A 21,470-nucleotide genomic window follows, 5' to 3' on the forward strand; every position below is an offset into this window, starting at 1 on the left:
TCTCTAGACTTGTCTTCCTAACTTTTCATCCTTACAGGCAGACATTGGCTTTAAACTCTCATGATTTCACTTTTAAAAGTCTCCCACTAGATTTATAGCTGGTATATTTTTACCCAATCCTGTTTTATGACATTGAATTTGTCCTTCCTCCACTTCAGGACCTTAATTTTTGGATCACCCTTGTCCCTTTCCAGAATTACCTCAGCCACAGACACTTCAGTTACTTTCCTGGCTTCCGTGTCCCTTCTCCAATAATGTGGGTGACCTATTGATTACTGGCTTAAGAAGCTCTTCTGGATGATCTTTAAAAATCACATGCCCTCTTAAGACCTGCACCATACGTTGATCCCAATTACAACTGTGGAAGTTGAAATACTGTATTACAGGAAGCCTCCAATCAATGACAGGGGTCCATTCCTAAGAACTGTTTGTAACCTGAACTGTTTCCAGCATTGAAATAAATTAAAGCAGGGTATTTGTTATGCAACTCGATGGGAGGGAAGGGAGGAACTGATGGAAAAGAAAGCAAGTGGAAGTACTCATTTCCACTGCGAAGATGATGGCTGCAGCCCGCAACAGTTGACAAGTACATCCCCATCCACCTCACCGGTCTCTTAAGTATTCCGCATCCAATCTGCCAGTTTTCCAAATACTTACTCATTTGTAAGGGCATCCATAAGTTGAGCATTTGTAGCATGTTCATAACCTTATTTGCCTTTGAACATCTCTGAGGATAGATGTTCCTCTAAGTTCCCTGACTGTTGGAAGGCCTGTAATTTAACCCTAGAAAGTGCTCACTCATTATTTCTACACATATGGTCCCCTTTGAAGAACCTAAAATTATTCAAATTATGGCATACTGATAATTGAGCAAGGAAACTGCTTTCCTGTCTATTTATCTTTAGTTAACTATAACAAGGCTTGTTACAACAATATTAAAGAGAAACTTCACTACGTAACTTTGTTCACCAATTCTAACAGACAAAATGTACCATAAATACATTTGACTTCTACTGACAGTTTAGGCAAGCCCTCAATACTGGTATAACCACATCCCCACTGCGTCTCCTTCTACATTAAATGTTTCATTTGGATATAATATTATTACTAAATACTTTATTAGAGCTATTAAAATATAAGAAATGTGCTTCATGGGATTAAAAAAGCACATTGCACCAAATATATTCTGCTACAATTGTGTAAACTCAGGGTAAGATACCCGTCAGAAAATCAATGTCTTTTTTACCAATGTGCCCAATCTCTCTTCTTGATATAACCTTCCGATCTCAACGCCAGATTGTATTTTAGGAAAGAGTTCTTTATTGCATGACTTACCTCAAAATCAGTTCTGTTAATACTACTTTAAATGTATTTTCTGCAAATGCTGAAGGAGTTTCCTTTCTTTAACAAAGGTTTATGACAATTACAAATTCTCGATCTCTGGATAATTACTACTCACCAAACCTCTTGTAACCCATTGAATGCACCTCCTCTTCTTCACTGTAGTCGTCTGCAAGAACAAATAATTTCATCAGTAAAACTAATGGAGCATGGTGTTAATGCATACAGACAGAAGAACAAATTTGGATTCCTGCAGTCCACATGAATTACCAAGGAGAATTAGTAACTATATCAAGTTCTATGCATTCACCATTAAGAAAAATTGTGGTCTGGATTTACATCAAACCCATTCCACAATCAAAAGATTATGATTTTGTAGTTACTCAAATATTTTATATCTATTTATGTTCCTTGTTGCTATCTCATTGATATGACTATTTAAAACAGTCTATAGCACTATGTCAAATGATACTGTGCTAATCTTTTTAACCTACTCCAAGATAGCACTCCATTTTTTCCTCCATGTGTCTCTCTGTCTTTTAAATATCCCAATTGTATCTTCCTCTATCACCAACCTAGCAGAGCGTTTCATGCATTTTCACTCTCTATGTGAAAAATCTATCTCTAACATCCCCCCTATACTTTCCTCCAATCATGTTAAAAATGTGCCATCTCATATGAGACATTACTGCCCTGGGAAATAGGTGCAGGCTGCCCACTCTATCTATGTCTCTTATTATCTTATACACCTCAATCAAGTCACCTCTCATTCTTCTTCGCTCCAAATAGAAAAGCCTTAGCTTACTCAATCATTCTTCATAAAACCTGCCCTCCAATTCAGGCAGCATCTAGGTAGATCTCCTTTACACTCTGTCTAAAGCTTCCATGTCCTTCCTATAATGAGGCAACCCAAATTGAACACAATATTACAAGGATAAGTGTATTGTAAATGTAAACAATATATTATAGAGCTGCAATGTAACCTCAATGCCCCGACTAATGAAGGCCAAAACAGAATATGCCGCCTTAACCATTCTTCGAGTTGTGCAGCAACTTTGAGAGATCTATGGACTTGGACCCTAAAATCCCTCCGTTCCTTCGAAGAATTTTGCCATTAACCTTATACTTTGCCTTCCAAAGTGTATCACTTCACACTTTCCCCAGACTGAACTCTGACACTTGTCAGTCCTGCTCTGCATCCTGTGAATATCTTGTAACCTATGACAACCTTCTGTAGTATCCACAACACCACCAATTTTTGTGCCATCTGCAAACTATCTAACCCACCCTTCCACTTCCTCATGTAAATCACTCATGAGAAGAGCAGGAGTCCCAAGATAATACTAGCCATGGACCACTAGGCAGAACATGCTCTATCTACCACCACCCTCTATCTATAAGCAATGCAAGTTTCGGCAATTTAGCAATGCCCCCCCACCCCCGTTTGCACATGTAAATCTTTGCCATCCTTGCATGAATTGGAAACCCTTGTAAGAACAAATGCTTACACAGGCAGAATAGAAAATAGGAGGATTATATTATTACTGCACTCAATCACTGGTGCCAACTAGCTTTAGAGCTGTCAACACTTAAAACCTAGAAAGTATTTTTTCTCTGTACGTTCAGTCTGAAAGTATATACAGATCCTCCGCTTAGCTTTCAAGCTAACTCTGTTCAGCTTCTTCAGTTCTCACTCAATTGCCTTTCCTACCAAGTTTACTAAACATTGAACTTTCTCCCATCATATCTCTGCCTGACAGGTCTGCCATTTGATGATCATGATCTTACCTCTGGCTCTTGCCCTGCTAGAGACAATTAGAGCTGGTCATTGGCACCTATCTCAGGGTTGTGTGTGGTGACATATATGTTCTTGATAATTACTTTACTTTGAACTTTGACCTATCTTCTTGATTTTTATGTGCAAATATTTAAAACTAAAAATAAAAAATGAATCAAAACAAACAATATTGCTTTTTGAAACATGTGAAATAAAGCTCTACTCTTCTAAGAGTGATCATACAGTCACAATAAGGTGCATTTAATATTAATTAGAACTAGATTAGAATGATGACATCAGGTATTATAATTTTGCTCATTTTAGTTCCCTTGCACAACCAAGAGAGCAAAGTATTGTAAAATTAGGTGTTCATGGATTCTCATGAAAGGAGCTAAAAAGTGAGTAGTGATTTGTACACTGATGTGGCTAATGAACAATGTGTACATCTGATAACATTCTGCTTGGCAAAATTTATCAATTAGTTTTCAATACATTTCTTGTTATATGTTTCTTGTCACATAAACAAAATTCTGGAGGAACTCAGCGGCCAGGCAGCAACTATGGAAAAAAAGTACAGTTGATGTTTTGGGCCGAGATGTCAACTGTACTTTTTTCCATAGATGCTGCCTGGCCTGCTGAGTTCCTCCAACATTTTGAGTGTATTACCTGGATTTCCAGCATCTGCAGATTTTCTCTTGTTATTGTTATATTTTTATTTATATTCATCTAAAATTAGAAAAAACATGATAGTGTTCCATTCATGGAATACACAGGAATCAAATTTTGAATAGATTTTATTAGTGACAAAGTTTATGGAGAAAATGCTTAATGTATTTTGAACCCCCAAATAAGTTGCTTTCCTAAAATTGAAATCCTCCAACAAGGAAAAGGTTTGGAATCTTAGATGAGGAGGTTACTAGGGAAGGCACTGGGGATTGACTATACGGACTTTAGCAAAACCGTTGATAAAGTCCAGCATGGGATGCTTGAACAGATGGTTCAGTCGTTTGGCATTCAGGGTGAAGTAGTAAATTTGGTTCACCACTGGCATAACAGGAGAAGCCAAAGAGTGTTAGTAGATGGTTGCCTCTCTGACTGTGGTGTGCCGCAGGGATTGGTGCCGGGCCCATTCTTGTTTGTCATCTACAGTATATTAATCATATGGATGATATAGTGGTAAAAATTTGCGGATGACACCAAGATTCAGAGAGTAGTAGATAGTGGGGAAGATTATTAAAGCTTGTAGTGGGATTTGGACCAGCTGACAAAAATGGGTTGCGAAAAATTACAGATGAAATTTTATGCAGGCAAATGTGAGGTGTTGCATTTTGGGAGAGTAAACCAGGGTAGGACTTACACAGTGAATAGTAGGACATTGAGAAGTGTGGTAGAACAGAGGGATCAGGGAATACACATACTTAATTCCTTGAAAGTAACATCACAGGTAGAAAGGATTGTAAAGAGAGATTTGGGCACATTGGCCTTCATAAATCAGAGGGATGAATATAGGGGTTGGGATGTTATGTTGAAGTTGTATAAGATGTTGGTGAAGAAAGTTTTGCAGTATTGTGCGGGGCACTAGTCAATTACCTACAGGAAAGATATCAAAAGATTGAAAGAGTACAGAGAAAATTTACAAGGATGTTGCTGGGACTTGAGGACCAGAGTTATAGGGAAGTTCAGTAGGTTCAGACTTTATTCCCATACGTATAGGAGAATGAGGGGAGATTTGGTAGAGGTACTGTATACAAAATTATGAGCAGTATCGATTGGATAAATGCAAGCAAGCTTTATCCACTGAGGTTGGGTGAGACTAAAACTCAAGGTCATAAGTTAAGAGTGAAAGGTGGAAGATTTAAGGGGAAACTGAGCAGGAACTTCTTCACTCAGAGGGTGGTGTGAGTGTGGAACAAGCTTCCAGCAGAAGTGATGGAAGCAGGCTCGATTGCAACATTTAAGAAAGTTTGGATCGATACATAGATGGGAAGGGTATGGAGGGTTATGGTTTAGGTACAGTTTGATGGGACTAGGCAGAATAACAGTTCATCACAGACTAGATGGGCTGAAGGGCTTGTTTTTATATTGCAGTTCGGTATGACTTGTATATCAGCTTGTAAGATTTGAGTCAATCTGCCTCACTGAAGTGTGTTTCTGAAGCCATCAAATAAATAGATTTGCCAGATTATGCAGTGAACTGCTGGGTCTATTCATTAATATCAAAAACAAATGTGGACCTTATATTGAACCTCTGATACACAGATTCCAATCCTACTTCAACCAAGAAATACTTCATAACACGGCTCTATATTTCCTGTCTGGCTGCTGCTTCAGCATTTCTTTAATAATGACATGTCTGAATTTTCATAACAAGCCTGCTCTTCAGGCAACATTGAAAGTATTTTGAGAATTCATTTACACAATATCATGCTAATACTGATCTCACCTATACAAATACTGTTAGATAAAAGTTGTCAAAATTAACTTGTCAAAGCTATTACCCTCTATTATCCCATCCCTCTCTAAATACTCCCAGGTTTGAATCTAAGTTATGGGTTATAAAGTTTGACCACAATTAGATATGAAGAGTGTGCCAATTGCTAGATGTAGCACTAGTCCTATCTAGAGAGAAGTTTACCAACAATTCAACAGTTAACATATTTAGAGAAGGTGGAATTAAAAGTAATGCCGGAAAAAGAGAATGATGGCAATTTATGACACGACAGGAGTCCCTGTGTAAAATCTGGCTTGAGACTGAGACTGTGGTAGATTTCAGATTTTCCTGGATTTTGGACTATGTATGCACAAAATCTGAAACATTTTTTGTGTATTCACCAAATAGTTTTCCTGTTATCCACTTCCAACAAAGGATATTGGATTAATTACATTTGGCTACTGCAGTTAAAGTTGAGGTCAGGTCAACAGCACTTCACTGGAAAGCTTAACTAAAGAGATCAGGTAATTTAAAATCCTCATAAATGAGAATTTCCTTTGATTAATTTTCCTTGAATCTTGTAAACCTGCATTATCTTTTGCTGTGTTCCAAATCTGTTGTCGTAGGACTTCAATGACCATTTCACATATATTTATGCTTTTCCCTATGAACTCTTCCTCTATTTGATCACCAGTGTTCTGATGTCAACCCCAGTGTTTTTAATCTTTCTCCCTTGGGTGGACAATCAATATCACAATTTTACTACTTGTGTGTGATCAATGAAAGCATAATTATTCACACTTCTTCAATAATATTTCCTTCTGATGACTGTAAAGCTTCAGAAGTCAATCCTTTTTCAAAATTTAACAGATCCAAAAGTCACAAGCAAGAGAAAATCTGCAGACGCTGGAAATCCGAGCAACACACACATCCCAGAGGAAATCGGCAAGTCAGGCAGCATCTAGGAAAAGAGTACAGTTGACGTTTCAGGCCGAGATTCTTTGGCAGCACTCAAAAGTCATTTTCTTCTTTTCTGATACACACTATTGCATGAAATAAGGATCTTCATCATTGCATGTTCCTATCACAGGGTATGCCAAGTGTTAGTCATCATGTCTTTAATGAATTGGTTCCATACATGTTCAGCAGCCCAGGTCAAAATCATTTAGAACTCTTACATCGTCAGTTCTCAATTTGTAGCATTAAATAATTAAAACCTCATAAATTTTTTAAACTGGTATTGCAAGGGCCTTAAAATTCTTTAGTTCATTAGCTATACCAACAATATTACACTTGCAGGTAACTGAATGACAAAAAACATTGTCTTTCACAAGAGGTTTAGCATCAAGAGCAATAGTCAGGCATGTATCTATGTTTCATCAAACATAGCAGAATGAGTGGTGACCTGATAGAAATGTTTAAAATTATGAGAGGCATGGATAAGGTGGATGGTAACAGTCTTTTCTCCAGGGTAGGGGAACACAAAACTAAGGAGCATAGATTTCAGATAAAGGGGAAAGAGTTAAAGGGACCGGAGAGACAACTCTTTCATGCAGAGGGTGAGTATAAGGAATGAGCTGCTGGAAGAAGTGGTTGAGGCAGGTACAATGAAATGATTTAAGAAACACTTGTCTGGGTACATGAGGGAGGGTGGTTGTGGCTTAGAGGAATAGGGGTTAGTTTGGTGGGCACTGTGGTTGGCATGGACATTGAGCCAAAGATCCTGTATCCATGTTCTATGTCTCTAATAGTTATGTATTGAGATACAATGCAGAATAGGCCCTTCTGGGCCTTTGAGCTGTGCCCCCAGCAATCCCCAATTTAACCCTAGCCTAATCACGGGAAACGTACAATGACCAATTAACTTAAGAGAGAGCATGTCTTTGGACTGTGGGAGGAAACTGGAGCACCCGGAGAAAACCCATGTTGTCATGGGGAGAATGTAGGAGAATGTAGGAGAATGTACAAACTCCTACAGACAGCAGTGGGTTTTGAACCTGGTACTGTAAAGCATTTGCTAATCATTACGCTCCTCTGCTGCACACTTTTCATCAGGAAGAAAGTGCTTCTCAAACCACTTTTGAAAAAGCATTCCATTCAAACAAATCTGTATGATTATTCCTGCTTTTTTCATAGTACAATAATGAACTGGAAATACTTTTACCCTCTTGTAACATTATGGATATTGGATTTCCCCGTATGCATTGGCTTACACCAGCATGTCTAAGAACAGGAAACATATCTTCTGCTTTATTTACACCTCTGCAGCACATTTTGATCAGCTGTTTTTAAGGTTTTCCATTATAACTACTGCAAATAAAGGGATATTTCACCAGCAATATGAATTAATTAAACAGAAAGGTTTTCATTAGTAACTCATGGCAAAATCCACTGAAGCTTCATTTGCACTTCTAATTACCTTATTCCGTCGCGCCTTTTAAATTTGGTTGACCATCTTGGACTTGGAATATTCAGTTCACTGCTGTTGATTGGGGAAACTCTCAGCTTTTTAAATTTACACTGGCATTTAATTGCATCCTCAACTCCTCTTCTGTAAGGTTTATTCCATTACCACTGTCTAAATCATCATTTTAGATTTATATATAGTTCCTTTTTTATTTCTGAACATCAGTTTCAGCATAAACGATTATGACCTACTCATAAGTGAACTACCCACCCCACATTCCACACTCATCTCAGTACCATGCCTTTATCTAATTTCAGCAGTAATTTCTGTTTCTTGGTTATAAATTACACATTATGCTTCCTTTTGGCAGAGCTGCACTTGGAGGAATTTCTGGCCTTTCTGATGTCAACTTGATGGCAAGAAACTCCGGAAATTATAAAGGTCACAGAGTTCAGGTGGCAATGGGTCAATGATGAGTGCAGGAACCAGACCAGTGCATCATTACAACAAAGCACTAAAGCCAATAACTAAAACAGCATGTAATCAAGACCTTTTACTTTACTGATCTTCCCAGGATTTGGACAGTAGGTCTACAGTTATTTTATATAAATATAAAGCAAAATATTTTCAAAATGCTTTTACACATTACTATTTTCACATAGCTGGATTTTGGATGCCCAAGCTGTATTGGAAATTCCAGCTCTTCATCCATATACGGCGGATTCCAGTTAATTCACCATCAATTAATCAGAGCAACTATTTATTTGGCACATCTCTTAAAGAGTGAGAACTAATCGAGAAAATAGCTGGGATTTTCTTAGTTTATTTGGGACAATATGCTGTTAATTGGCATATGAAGACCACTTTGATGGCTCTGGGCCTGTATTCACTAGAATTCAGAAGAATAAGGGGTGACATTGAAACCTATTGGATGGTGAAAGGCCTTGATAGAGTGGATGTGGAGAGGGTGTTTCCTATGGCGAGAGAGTATAAGACCACAAGATTCAGCTTCAGAATAGAGGGGTGTCCTTTTAGAATGGAGATGAGGAGGAATTTCTTTAGCCAGAAAGTGGTGAATCTGCAGAATTCTTTGCCGCAGGCAGCTGTGGAGGCCATCTTTATATATATTTAAGGTAGAGGTTGATAGATTCTTGATTGGTCAGGGCATAAAGGGACATGGAGCAAAGGCAGGAGATTGGGGCTGAGAGGAAAATTGGATGAGCAGCCTTGCTGGGCCATATGGCCTAATTTTGTTCCTATATTTTATGGTCTTATGGTCTTAATTGAGACAGAAGTCTGCTGCCAAACAGTCTCTAACTAGTGTCAATCACATGGCCATTAGACACTACACTGTGTTTTGACTGAAGTTTTTAAATAGTGTCAGTTGTGTGTGTTTGTGTTCAAAAAGCAATTACATTTTGTCACTGATAGTTGGTAAGAAATATGCAGTAAGACAATTCAGAACTGATTTGTTCTCAGCAATTTCAAGTATTCAGGCTTGGAGATGCCAGAAACAGCCCTGAATGAAAATGAAAAGATTTAACTACTTCAATATGTTAGTAGCTGCTAAGAATTTGTAGGTATCGATAATCATCTTGAGTGTTACAATGAAAACGAAGATTTGAAAGATGCAGTCATTGAAAACATTTTATGAATGCTGTAGTCCATTATCTGTATTAGCTGTGTGTGCTGATTTTTATTTATTTACAGTAAATCAAGAGAACACAGCAGCATACATTAAATGAATTCCTTTGTTGATAAATATTAGGATCCAATACACAGTTGTATAGTACTAAATAGTTGTATAGTATTGTTCTGTATTTCATTTAAATAGGGTCATAGAAAAGTACAGTATAGAAAAAGGCCCTTCATCCCATCTAGTCCATGCTGAACCATTAATCTGCCTAGTCCCATTGACCTTCCCCTGACTGTGACCCTTCAAACCCCTCCCATCCATGTACTGTACCTATCCAAATTCCTCTTAAATGTTGAAATTGAACTGCATCTACTGCTTGCAATGGCAGCTCGTTCCACACTCTCACCACCCTCTGAGTGAAGAAGTACCAGGCAGAGCCATGGTGTCAAGGTCTCTGGTACTTGGCTCAGAAGGAAAGGTGGCAGAGGAGGAATGCAGTGGCAAGGAGATTCCATAGTTAGAGGAGTAGATAGGACAATGTGGACGTGATAGAGAGACCCTGATGGGATGTTGCCTCCCAGGTGACAGGGTCAGGGACATCTTGGATTGTGTCCCTTCTAACATGACATTCTAAAGGGGGAGGGTGAACAGCCAGATGTCTTGGTACATATTGGTACAAATGACATAGGGAGGAAAGGAGAGGAGGTCCTAAGAGAGAATTTGGAAAGATGGTTAGAAAGCCATTGAGCAGGACAGGGAGGAAAAGAGAGGAGGTTTAAGAGAGAATTTGGAAAGATGGGTAGAAAGCTGAAGAGCAGGACCTCCAGGGTAACAGTTTCAGAATTGCAGCCTGTGCCATACACCAGTGAAGGCAAGAACAGGATGATTTGGCAGATGAATGTGTAGCTGAGGAACAGATGCAGGGGGCAGTGTTTCAGACTTGCATATCATTGGGATCTCATCTGGGAAAGGTATAACCTGTACAAGTGGGACAGGCTTTACGTGAACCCAAGAGATGAGGCAATATCCGTGCAAGCAGGTTTGCTAGAGATGCTGGGGAGAGTTTAAATTAATTTCACAGGGGGGTGGGAACTGGGGTGATCGGGATGGGGATGTAGGTTTACAAGCAGAGCTAGTATATAGTGAGACTATCAGGAAGGACAGACAGATGGTAGGGCAAAATTGCAGTGTGGGATGGTTTGCAGTGCAAAAAGGGGCCAAAATTGAAAAGGGTGACAAATACAGGACTGAAGGTATTACACTTGAATGCACACAGTAAACAGAATAAGGTAGGTGATCTTGTAGCGCAGTTAGATATTGGCAGGTATGACATTGTGCATACCACAGAGTCAAGGCTGAAAGACAATTGTAATAGGAAGCTTCATATCGAAGGATACACAATCTATCGAAAGGTCAGGGAGGTAGGCAGAGGAGGAGGAGTGGCTCTGCTGGTAAAATATGAAATCAAATCTTTAGAAAGGGGTAAATAAGGATTGGAAGATGTAGAATCCTTGTGGGTAGAGTTAAGATACTGCAAGGGTAAAAAGATGCCAATAGGAGTTACTTACAGGCCTCCCAACAACAGTCAGGAGGTGGTCTACAAAATACAATGGGAGATGGAATAAGCATATCAAAAAAGGACTGTTATGTTAGTCATGGAGCATTTCAATATGCAGGTAGATTGGGAAAATCAAGTTGATGCTGGATCCCAAGAGAGAGAAATTGTGGAATCCCTCTGAGATGATTTTTTGGAACAGCACGTGGTTGAGCCCAACAGGGGATCAGCAATTGTATAATGAACTGGATATGATTAAGGAGCTTAAGGTAATGGAACCCTAGGGAACAGTGATCATTATAGAATTCACCCTGCAATTTGAGAAGGAGAAGCTAAAATCTGATGTGGGCTAAAGGGAATTACAGAGTTGACCAAAGTTGATTGGAAGGGACACTAGGAGGGATGATGGCAGAGCAGCAATATTTGGAGTTTCTGGAAGCAATTCGGAAGGAGTAGGATGGACACATCCCAAAGAAGTGGAAGTATTCTAAAGGCAGGATGATACAACTGTAGCTGACAAATGGAAACAAGCCAGCATAAAAGCAAAAGGGAGGGTATATAATAAAGCAAAAATTAGTGGGAAGTTAGAAGATTGGGAATTTTTAAAAAACCGACAGAAAGCAACTAAAAATACTATGGGGAAAAAGAAAAACATGAAGGTAAGTTAGCGAATAATATCAAAACTGTATCAAAGTTTTTTCAGATATATAAAGAGTAAAATAGAGTTGAGAGTAGATATTGGACCACTGGGAAATGATCCTGGAGAGATAGCAATGGGAAACAAGGAAATAGCGGATGAACTGAATAAGTATTTTGTATCAGTCTTCACTGTGGAAGGAACTAGCAGTATGCTGGAAGTTCAAGAGTGTTAAAGGGCAAAAGTGAGTGCAGTTGCTACTAGTAGGGAGGTATTGCTTGCAAAACTGAAAGTTCATAGGTAGATAAGTCAGCTGGACCTGATGGACTACACCCAAGGGTTCTAAAAGAGGTAACTGAAGAGATGGTGGAGATATTATTAGTCATGATCTTTCAAGAATCAATAGATTTTGGTCTGATTCTGGAGAACTGGAAAATTGCAAAAGTTATTCCACTCTTCAAAAAGGGAGGTAGGCAAAAGAAAAGAAATTATAATCTAGTTAGCCTGACATCAGTGGTTGGGAAGATGTTGGAATCAACTGTTAAAGATGAGGTTTTGGGGTACTTGGTGGCACATGACAAAATAGGCCAAAGTCAGCATGGTTTACTTAAGGGAAAACCTTGCCTGACCATTCTGCTGGAATTCTTTGAAGAAATAACAAGCAGGATAAGACAAAGGAGAATCAATGGATGCTGTTTACTTGGATTTTCAGAAGGCCTTTGACAAAGTGCCACACATGAGGCTGCTTACAAGATAAGAGTTCAAAGCATTACAGGAAAGATACTAGCATGGGTAGAGCATTGACTGATTGGCAGGAGGCATAGAGTGGGAATAAAGGGATCCTTTTTGGATTGGCTGCTAGTGATTAGTGGTACTCCACAGAGGGGTTGGGGGTGTGGTCCATGTTGGGACCACTTCTTTTTACGTTGTATTTCAACAATTTGAATGATGGAATTGATGGCTTTGTGGCCCAAGTTTGCAGACAATACGAAGATAGTTGGAGGGGCAGGTAGTGTTGAGGAAGCAGAGAAGTTGCAGAAGGACATAGACAAATTAGGAGAATGAGCCAAGAGGTGGAAGATGGGAATATAATGTTGGGAAGTGTAAGGGCGTGCACTTTGGTAGAAGGAATAATGAGTAGACTATTTACTAAATGGGGCAAAAATTCAAAAATTCTAGGTGCAAAGGGATATGGGTGTCCTTGTGCAGGATTCCCTAAAGGTTAGTTTTCAGGTTGAATCACTGGTGATGAAGGCAAATGGAATGTTAGAATTCATTTAAAGAGGACTAGAATATATAAGGATATAAAGCAGAGGCTGTATAAGACACTGGGAGATGAACGGATCTGCTGGCATTGGAGAGGGATCAGAGGTTTTTCATGAGAATGATTCTGGGAATGAAGTTATTGTATGAGCAGTTACAGAAGGCATGGGCTTGTACTCGCTGGAATTTAGAAGAATGGGGGGGGGGGGGGGGTTCTCATTGAAACCTATTGAATATTGAAAGGCCTAAATAGTAGATGTGAATAGGATGTTTCCTGTGGCAGGGGAGTTTAGGACCAGAGGGCACAGCTTCAAAATAGAGGGATGTTGATTTAGTACAGAAATAAAGAGGAATTTCTTTAGCCAGAGGGTAGTGAATCTATGGAATTTGTTGCCACTGATGGCTGTGGAGGCCAGGTGATTGGGTGCATTTAAAACAGAGGGTGGTAAGTTTTTGATTAGTCAGGGTGTCAAAGGATACAGGGAGAAGGAAAGATAAATGGGTTGAAAGGGGAATGGATCAGCCATGGTGAAATGGTGTAGCAGACTCAATGGGCTAAATGGCCTAATTCTGCTCTTGTCTAATGGTTGTATGGTCTAAAAACTCTATAAAATTGGTTAGACATGACCTACCATGCACAAAGCCATGTTGACTATCCCTAATCAGTCACTATCTATCCAAATACTTATATATCCAATCCTTTAGATCCAATATCTTTCCAACTACAGATGTCAGGATCACTAGCCTATAACTTCCTGGCTTATTCTTAGAGCCTTTCTTAAACAACAGAACAATATTAGTTATCCTTCAATCCTCCAGCACCTCACCTATGGCTAAGCATGTCTTAAATATCTAGCCAGGGCCCCTGCAATTTCTGCACTAGCCTCACCCAGAATCCAAGGGTACACCCTGTCAGGTCCTGGGAATTTATGTACCCTAATTTACCTCAACACAGCAAACACCGTATAAGGTTATATGTTAATCTGTATAGTGTCTGCAATCTTGCCGCTGCTTTACCTCACTTCGATAGACTCTATATCTGTCTTCTGAATAAATACAGATGCAAAAGCTCCATTTAAGATCGCCCCCATCTCTTTCAGCTCCATGCATAGATTACCATTCTGATCTTCTAGCGGACCAGTTTTGCCCTTGCTATCCCTTTATTCTGAAGATATCCGTAGAAGCCCTTGGAATTCTCCTTCTTGTCTGGTAGAATAACCTCATGCCTTTTAGCCCTCTTGATTTATTTCTAAGTGCTCTCTTGCATTTTTTATTCTCCTCAAATACCTCATTTATTCCTTCCTGCCTAAACCCGCTAGCCATCTTCCTTTTTTTTCTTAATCGGGACCACAATATCTCTTACAAACCAAGGTTCTTTAACCTGTTATCTTGTCTTTTATACTGACAGGAACATACAAACTCTGTATTCTGAAAGTTTCAGTTTTGATGTCCTCCCACTTCCCAAGTACACCTTTGTCAATCCACCCTGCCAGATCCTTTCTAATACCATCAAAACTGGTCTTCCTTCAATTTAGAATCTTAACACGAGGACCAGATCTATCTTTTTCCATGATTACCTACACTCAGAAGGAATATTCCACCTGTCTTTTCCAAGGTATCATCTTGCATATTAGCTATTAATTTTGGTAATATTACCAAAATACGATGTATTTATTGTTTTGATTTACAAAATTTAGAAAGGGTGGCCGGATGATGAGGAGATTCAAGATTTAAGTACATTTATTATCAGAGTGTATAAATTATACAACCTTGAGATTTGCTTGCTCACAGGTAGCCACAAAGCAAGAAACACGAAAGAATGTAATTAAAGAAAAAATAGAATAAAAATAAAAATAAAAGACCTACACTCAGCTCAAGAAAAAAGGGAGAAAAAACAAATCACGCTAACAATTGAGTGAGTAGCAGTATTCCGAATCAAAATTGAGTCCTCAGATCTGAACCCCAGAGTAGGCCCAAAGCCTCACTTATCAGTTCATCATATTAAGGGGCACTGAGCACAGCAGCTGGGGCATTCTTCATAGCCTCAGTGCCATGGAGATGAACATCGCAGAGAACAAGCAAGATTGGCTCTCATCCTGACTGACATCCTGTCTTTTCAGTCTATCTGGGCCAGCGTTTAAATTGACCAAACAACAGGACAGTGAAAGGCTCTGGAGAGAGGAATAACTATGGTGGAGAGCAAGCAAAATCAGCTCTTGCCTCCAATCTGGGCCAGCATTTAAATTGTCTAAACAGCAAATCGTACCTCTCACTAGGACCCAGGAACCACCACAGTGAAAGGCCCAGGGCCTAGATCACGCTGCCCAGCAGCTCGCTCTGGGCTCAGCCCAAAGCAACTCTCAAGCTCTTCAAATCAGCTTGGTGCCCAGAGCGATCCAATCTCACACCCAGGCCAGTTGTACAAGCATCAAAATCGAATCTCCTCTACCTAGGGCCTCAACTTCTTTCAGAGCCCAGAGCAGAAATGAGATATTTGGTAACATCAGAGGTACTGCACAAATATATAATTTGTTACTCAGTTAAATGGTAGTTTGTGTTTTTTTTGTATCTTTAACTATTTCCATGAAACTTTTTTGAAATTATCAAGTGTGTTGATAAAGGAGATGTTTCTACTTGTGTGGAAGCTGAAGGTCATCAGCATATGACTGCAACCAAGAAAAATGAAAATTCAGCAGAAATATCAAGACAAAGAATTGCTTAGATACATTTATGGGTTGCTGGATGAACATGAATGAGAATGGAAGGAATATAGTGCAATATTGAAGGATATGGATGAGGAAAAACTACAGAAGGTTTTCATAGGGCATAAATAGTGGCATAGAAAGGCTAGGCCAAATGACATGTTTCTATGTATAAGACATTGGGAGGCTCACTTGGAGTATAGTGAGCAGTTTTGGATCCCTTATTTAAGAAAGGACGTGCATACATTGGAGAGGGTTGAGATGTTTTTCTTGAGAATGATTGTGGGAATATATCAATGTAATTCTATGCATTTCTTCCATAATGGATCCTTAAGGGAATTCCATAATTGGAACAAACAGCTCTTGTTTAACTATATTTGTGTGGATTAATGTAAATAAATGTTTGGTATCCAAGCAGCAGTTACGATGCCTTTAGTCTGTGACAATCCATGATGAAAAGTCTCCAGTATGATGTTTGAAAACCTTGCAGTTTACTCACTCCAGTACTCAGAATAGATGATGGAACAGCCAGTAGCTGATCATCCGATATACAAGCACCAACACCTCCTCTCCCCTTTAAGAGATGTAGATACACTTTAAGAATTATTAGCTAGGTTTAACCTGTGTTAGCCACAGACCACACTGGCTTCTTGGTGATATGCCCAGATAAACAATGGTGTGATTTGCATTGGCCAGACATCAGAATCATTACAATGACCGTCAATATTAAGTTGTTGTGCTGCTCGCATTCAACCGAAGGAAGAAGTCAATCATGCATCATGATCCTTGCCCGATTTTCAGGAACTATAATATGCGTACACCAACAGATCTTTGATCTTATGTTTTTGCTTCCTAATTTGGACTTACTTAAGCAAAAATATTATTTCTGCTTAAGTAAATCCAACTGGCCATTGGGCAGGAATCCCATTGAAACAAAAGAGCCTCCCGAGTGAAAATGAAAGGAACTGCAGATGCTGGAAATGTAATACAAAAACAGAAAATGCTGGAAATACTCAGCAGGTCATGTGGCATCTGTGAGGAGAAAAAGAGAAGCACTGTTTCAGGTTGGAGACTCCCAATCTGGATAATCTACTTCAGTCCTATATCTCTCCAGTTCTACCCTAATGAACATATCTAGAAACATAGAAACTAGAAAACATACAGCACAACACAGGCCCTTCATCCCCCAAAGCTGTGCTGAACATGTCCTTACCTTAGAAATTACCTAGGATTACCCATAGCCCTCTATTTTTCTAAGCTCCATGTACCTATCCAGGAGTCTCTTAAAAGACCCTACAGTATCAGCCTCCACCACCGTCGCCAGCAGCCCATTTCATGCACTCACCACTCTCTGCATAAAAAAAACTTACCCCTGACATCTCCTCTGTACCTACTTCCAAGCACCTTAAAACTGTACCCTCTCATGCTAGCCATTCCAGCCCTGGGAAAAAGCCTCTGACTACCCATGTGATCAATGCCTCTCATCATCTTATACACTTCTATCAGGTCACCATTCATACTCTGTCACTCCAAGGAAGAAAGGCCAAGTTCACTCAACTTATTCTCGTAAGGCATGCTCCCCAATCCAGGCAACATCCTTGTAAATCTCCTCTGCACCCTTTCTATGGTTTCCACATCCTTCCTGTAGTGAGGCGACCAGAACTGAGCACAGTGCTCCAAGTGGGGTCTGGCCAGGGTCCTATATAGCTGCAACATTACCTCTCTGCTCCTAAACTCAAACTCACGAATGATGAAGGCCAATACACTATATGCCTTCTTAACCACAGAGTCAACCTGCGCAGCAGCTTTGAGTGTCATATGGACTTAGACCCCAAGATCCCTCTGATCCTCCACACCGCCAAGAGTCTTACCATTAATGCTATACTCTGCCATCATATTTGACCTACCAAAATGAACCATTTTACACTTACCTGGGTTGAACTCCACCTGCCATTTCTCAGCCCAGTTTTGCATCCTATCAATGTCCTGCTGTAACCTCTGATGGCCCTCCACACTATCCACAACACCCCCAACCTTTGTGTCATCAGCAAATTTACAAACCCATCCCTCACTTCCTCATCCTGGTCATTTATAAAAATCATGAAGAGTAAGGTCCCAGAACAGTTACCTGAGGCACACCACTGGTCACTGACCTCCATGCAGAATATGGCTTGTCTACAACCACTCTTTGCCTTCTGTGTACAAGCCAATCTGGATCCACAAAGCAATGTCCCCTTGGATCCCATGCCTCCTTACTTCCTCAATAAGCCTTGCATGGTGTACCTTGCTGAAATCCATATACACGACATCTACTGATCTATCTTCATCAATGTGTTTAGTCACATCCTCAAAAAATTCAATCAGGCCTGTAAGGCACAACCTGCCTTTCACAAAGCCATGCTGACTATTCCTAATCATATTATGCCTCTCCAAATGTTCATAAATCCTGCCTCTCAGGATCTTCTCCATCAACTTACCAACCACTGAAGTAAGACTCACTAGTCTATAATTTCCTGGGCTATCTCTGCTCCATTTCTTGAATAAGGGAACAATAACAGTTAGTGTGGATGAACAAAGGGACCTTGGGGTTCAAATCCATACATCCCTCAAGGTCGCTGCACAGGTTGATAGGGTAGTTAAGAAGGCCTATGGGATGCTAGGCTTCATTAACGGGGGATTGAGTTCAAGAGTAGAGAGGTCATGTTGCAACTCTACAAATCTCTGGTGAAACCGCACTTAGAGTATTGTGTTCAGTTCTGGTCACCTCATTATAGGAAGGATGTGGAAGCTATGGAGAGGGTGCAGAGGAGATTTACCAGGATGTTGCTTGGTTTGGAGAACAAGTCACATGAAGCAAGGTTAGCAGAGCTGGGACTTTTCTCTTTGGAGCGTAGAAGAATGAGAGGGGACTTAATAGAGGTCTACAAGATTATGAGAGGCATAGATAGGGTGGATAGTCAGTACCTGTTTCCCAGGGCACCAATAGCAAACACCAGAGGGCATATGTACAAAGTTAAGGGAGGGAAGTTTAGGGGAGACATCAGGGGTAAGTTTTTTACACAGAGGGTTGTGAGTGCCTGGAATGACTTGCCAGGGATGGTGGTGGAGGCTAAAACATTAGGGGTTTTTAAGAGCCTCTTGGACAGGCACATGGATGAAAGAAAAATGGAGGGTTATGGGGTAGTGTGGGTTTAGTACTTTTTAAAGGATTATATGGGCCAGCACAACATGGAGGGCTGAAGGACCTGTACTGTGCTGTAGTTTTCTATGGTTCTATCCGCAACTTTCCAATCCTCCGGAACTTCTCCCGTCCTCATTGATGATGCAAAGATCATCGCCAGAGGCTCAGCAATCTCTTCCCTCACTTCCCACAGTAGCCTGGGGTACATCTTGTCTGGTCCCACTGACTTACCAACTTGATACCTTCCAAAAGCTCCAGCACATCCTCTTTCTTAATATTTACATGCTCAAGCTTTTCAGTCCACTGTAAGCCATCCCTATAATCGCCAAGTTCCTTTTATGTAGTGAATAATGAAGCAAAGTATTCATTAAGTACCTCTGCTATTTCCTCCGGTTCCATACACAATTTTCCACTGTCACATTTGATAGGTCCTATACTCTCACATCTTATCCTCTTGCTCTTCACAGACTTGTAGAATGCCTTGGGGTTTCCCTTAATGCTGTCTGCCAAGGCCTTCTCATGGTCCCTTCTGGCTCTCCTAATTTCATTCTTAAGCTCCTTCCTGCTAGACTTATAATTTTCTAGATCTCTATCATTACCTAGTTTTTTTTAACCTTTCCTAAGCTTTTCTTTTCTTCTTGACTATACTTGCAACAGCCTTTGTACACCACAGTCTCTGTACCCTACTATCCTTTCCATACATCCATATCTGGAGATAATTCTCCACTGGTGGTCTTCAGCTTCAGATGCTCTGGCCTCTGAAATTCACTTCCTCTTTTAAAACTCTGCTTAAAAACCTATCTCTGTGACCAGGCTCTGAGTCTTCTATTCTCGTATCTCCTTTTGGGACTCACGGTTAAACTTTGAATATAGCGTAGTCCGCACTTAGAGACATTTTGCTGTCTTCAAAGTACTATATAAATGCAAGTCATTGATGACGATAAAAACGTAAATTTACAGAAGGGCTGCGATTAGAGCGACTGCAGAAATGTATAGCAACCAAACGGTTTATTCCTCTGATGTCTGCATGCTGCATTTGCTGGAGATTTCGAAACCACTCCAAGCAGCCGAGTAAAGCAGTTCTAGTCCCGTTACCACAAAATTACTACCAGATGTTATTTTTTTAGGAAAGCGAATTGAAAGACATTGAATACCCCGAGGTCAAAATTCCTGCTTTCAGAATGTAAACAAGATGATTGGAAATTTCGGATTGCGAAGTCGATCCATCGTTATTCATTTTGGACAAAGTTTCGGAACATTTATGAGCAATGTTATGGTTTTATGTTTTACGCCTTCTCCTCCGCTGCTTTTGCCCACTTTACCAAGCAGAAAGCAGCGTCGACCCAACATAACAAGTAGCGGCAAAGTTAAACCACGATTAAACATAAATAATATTAAGAATCCCTTGCGCTGTAAATGCCACATTAAGAATAGTTAATTTTCACAAAATTAACGGCTTTTGACATAAGTTAGACATTTCTAAGAGCTTACATTGAAACATTTTCAATAGAAAAAAGCATTCAAGGACATATCATCACATCATCGAAATAGCAGAGATTTCTAGCATTAAACGTGCAAATACGGTAACACTTCGCTCAAACTTCGGACCTACCTTTCATTTCGTGGGCGAAGAGACTCAAAAAGGGAAGCAAACTATAGTTTCAATATAAAAATATAACCTCTTTAATAGTCCTTGGCACCTTTCATGCTGGAACTTTCTATAAATATCAATGTATTACATCTGAGAAATTAGGAATCCAGAACTTTCAAACTACATATACTTGGAAATTCTTTTGAAGATATGCAAAAATGAAAACGTTTGTAAAACAAGATTCGGAGTATCCTCTAATATTGGAAAGACCGGCAAACTTGAACTGAGAGTGTCGCTCTCTCGGATTACAAACTGCAGAAAGCAAAGTGTCTGGATCTTTGAAAGTTTCTAAGTAGAGGATTTAATCCACTGGCTACAAGCAGACCACAAAAATGTAAAACGTAAAAGGAAGTACCCAGCCTGCAAGCTCTCCTCTAGCACATGTTTTCCTCATCTGCCTGCTCTCCCAACATTTGTATACAGTGAGGATGAACACACATTCCTCCACAGCTTCAGGTAATGCTTTGGGCGAATACGAACGAATATGTCCTGATCGTGTTACACATTACATGACTCCTAAGAGAAATGAGCGCAACAAAATCTGGTTTTCATTTGGCTTCAAAGTGCAAAACGTCACTCCCTCGCTGAAACATTCCTCCTGCTCCTCTAGTGTTATTAAAGCTTTGAAATCGTCAGGGGTATTGTGAAAACTGAACAGGAATTCTAAGACGGCAGAGTATGTTGGAATCCCCCACCATTTTGTTGCATTATACATAAAAAATATGGTTCCATAGAATTTTATATGTAGACCCATCTCTTTCACTTCAGACTGGAATTATAGTGTCATATAGACGACGGGTTCACTAAGATAATTCCTGGAATGACAGAATTAACTTAAGAGAAAAGGATTTGAACAACTGATCTTATATTTGCAAGTTAGAAGCAAGTC

The 21,470-nt window shown here is 39.8% G+C and overlaps 1 protein-coding gene across 2 annotated transcripts in view; it reads right to left on the minus strand.

Moving 5' to 3' along the window:
* Window positions 1–21,108, minus strand: part of colec12 (collectin sub-family member 12) — a 148,046-nt gene extending 126,938 nt beyond the window's left edge. The window contains exons 1-2 of one of the 2 annotated variants that reach the window (XM_073043581.1): window positions 20,937–21,108; window positions 1,460–1,510 (exon numbers count right to left, since the gene is read on the minus strand). In XM_073043581.1, coding sequence (XP_072899682.1) covers window positions 1,460–1,478 — 19 coding nt within the window. In that variant the 5' untranslated portion in view covers window positions 1,479–1,510; window positions 20,937–21,108. Of the gene's footprint in view, window positions 1–1,459; window positions 1,511–20,542 lie in introns of both variants that reach the window. The other variant, XM_073043572.1, reaches the window with a different exon arrangement.
* Window positions 21,109–21,470: the final 362 nt, after the last annotated feature.

Source organism: Hemitrygon akajei, chromosome 1 (assembly GCF_048418815.1).
Source record: "Hemitrygon akajei chromosome 1, sHemAka1.3, whole genome shotgun sequence".
NCBI lineage: Eukaryota > Metazoa > Chordata > Chondrichthyes > Myliobatiformes > Dasyatidae > Hemitrygon > Hemitrygon akajei.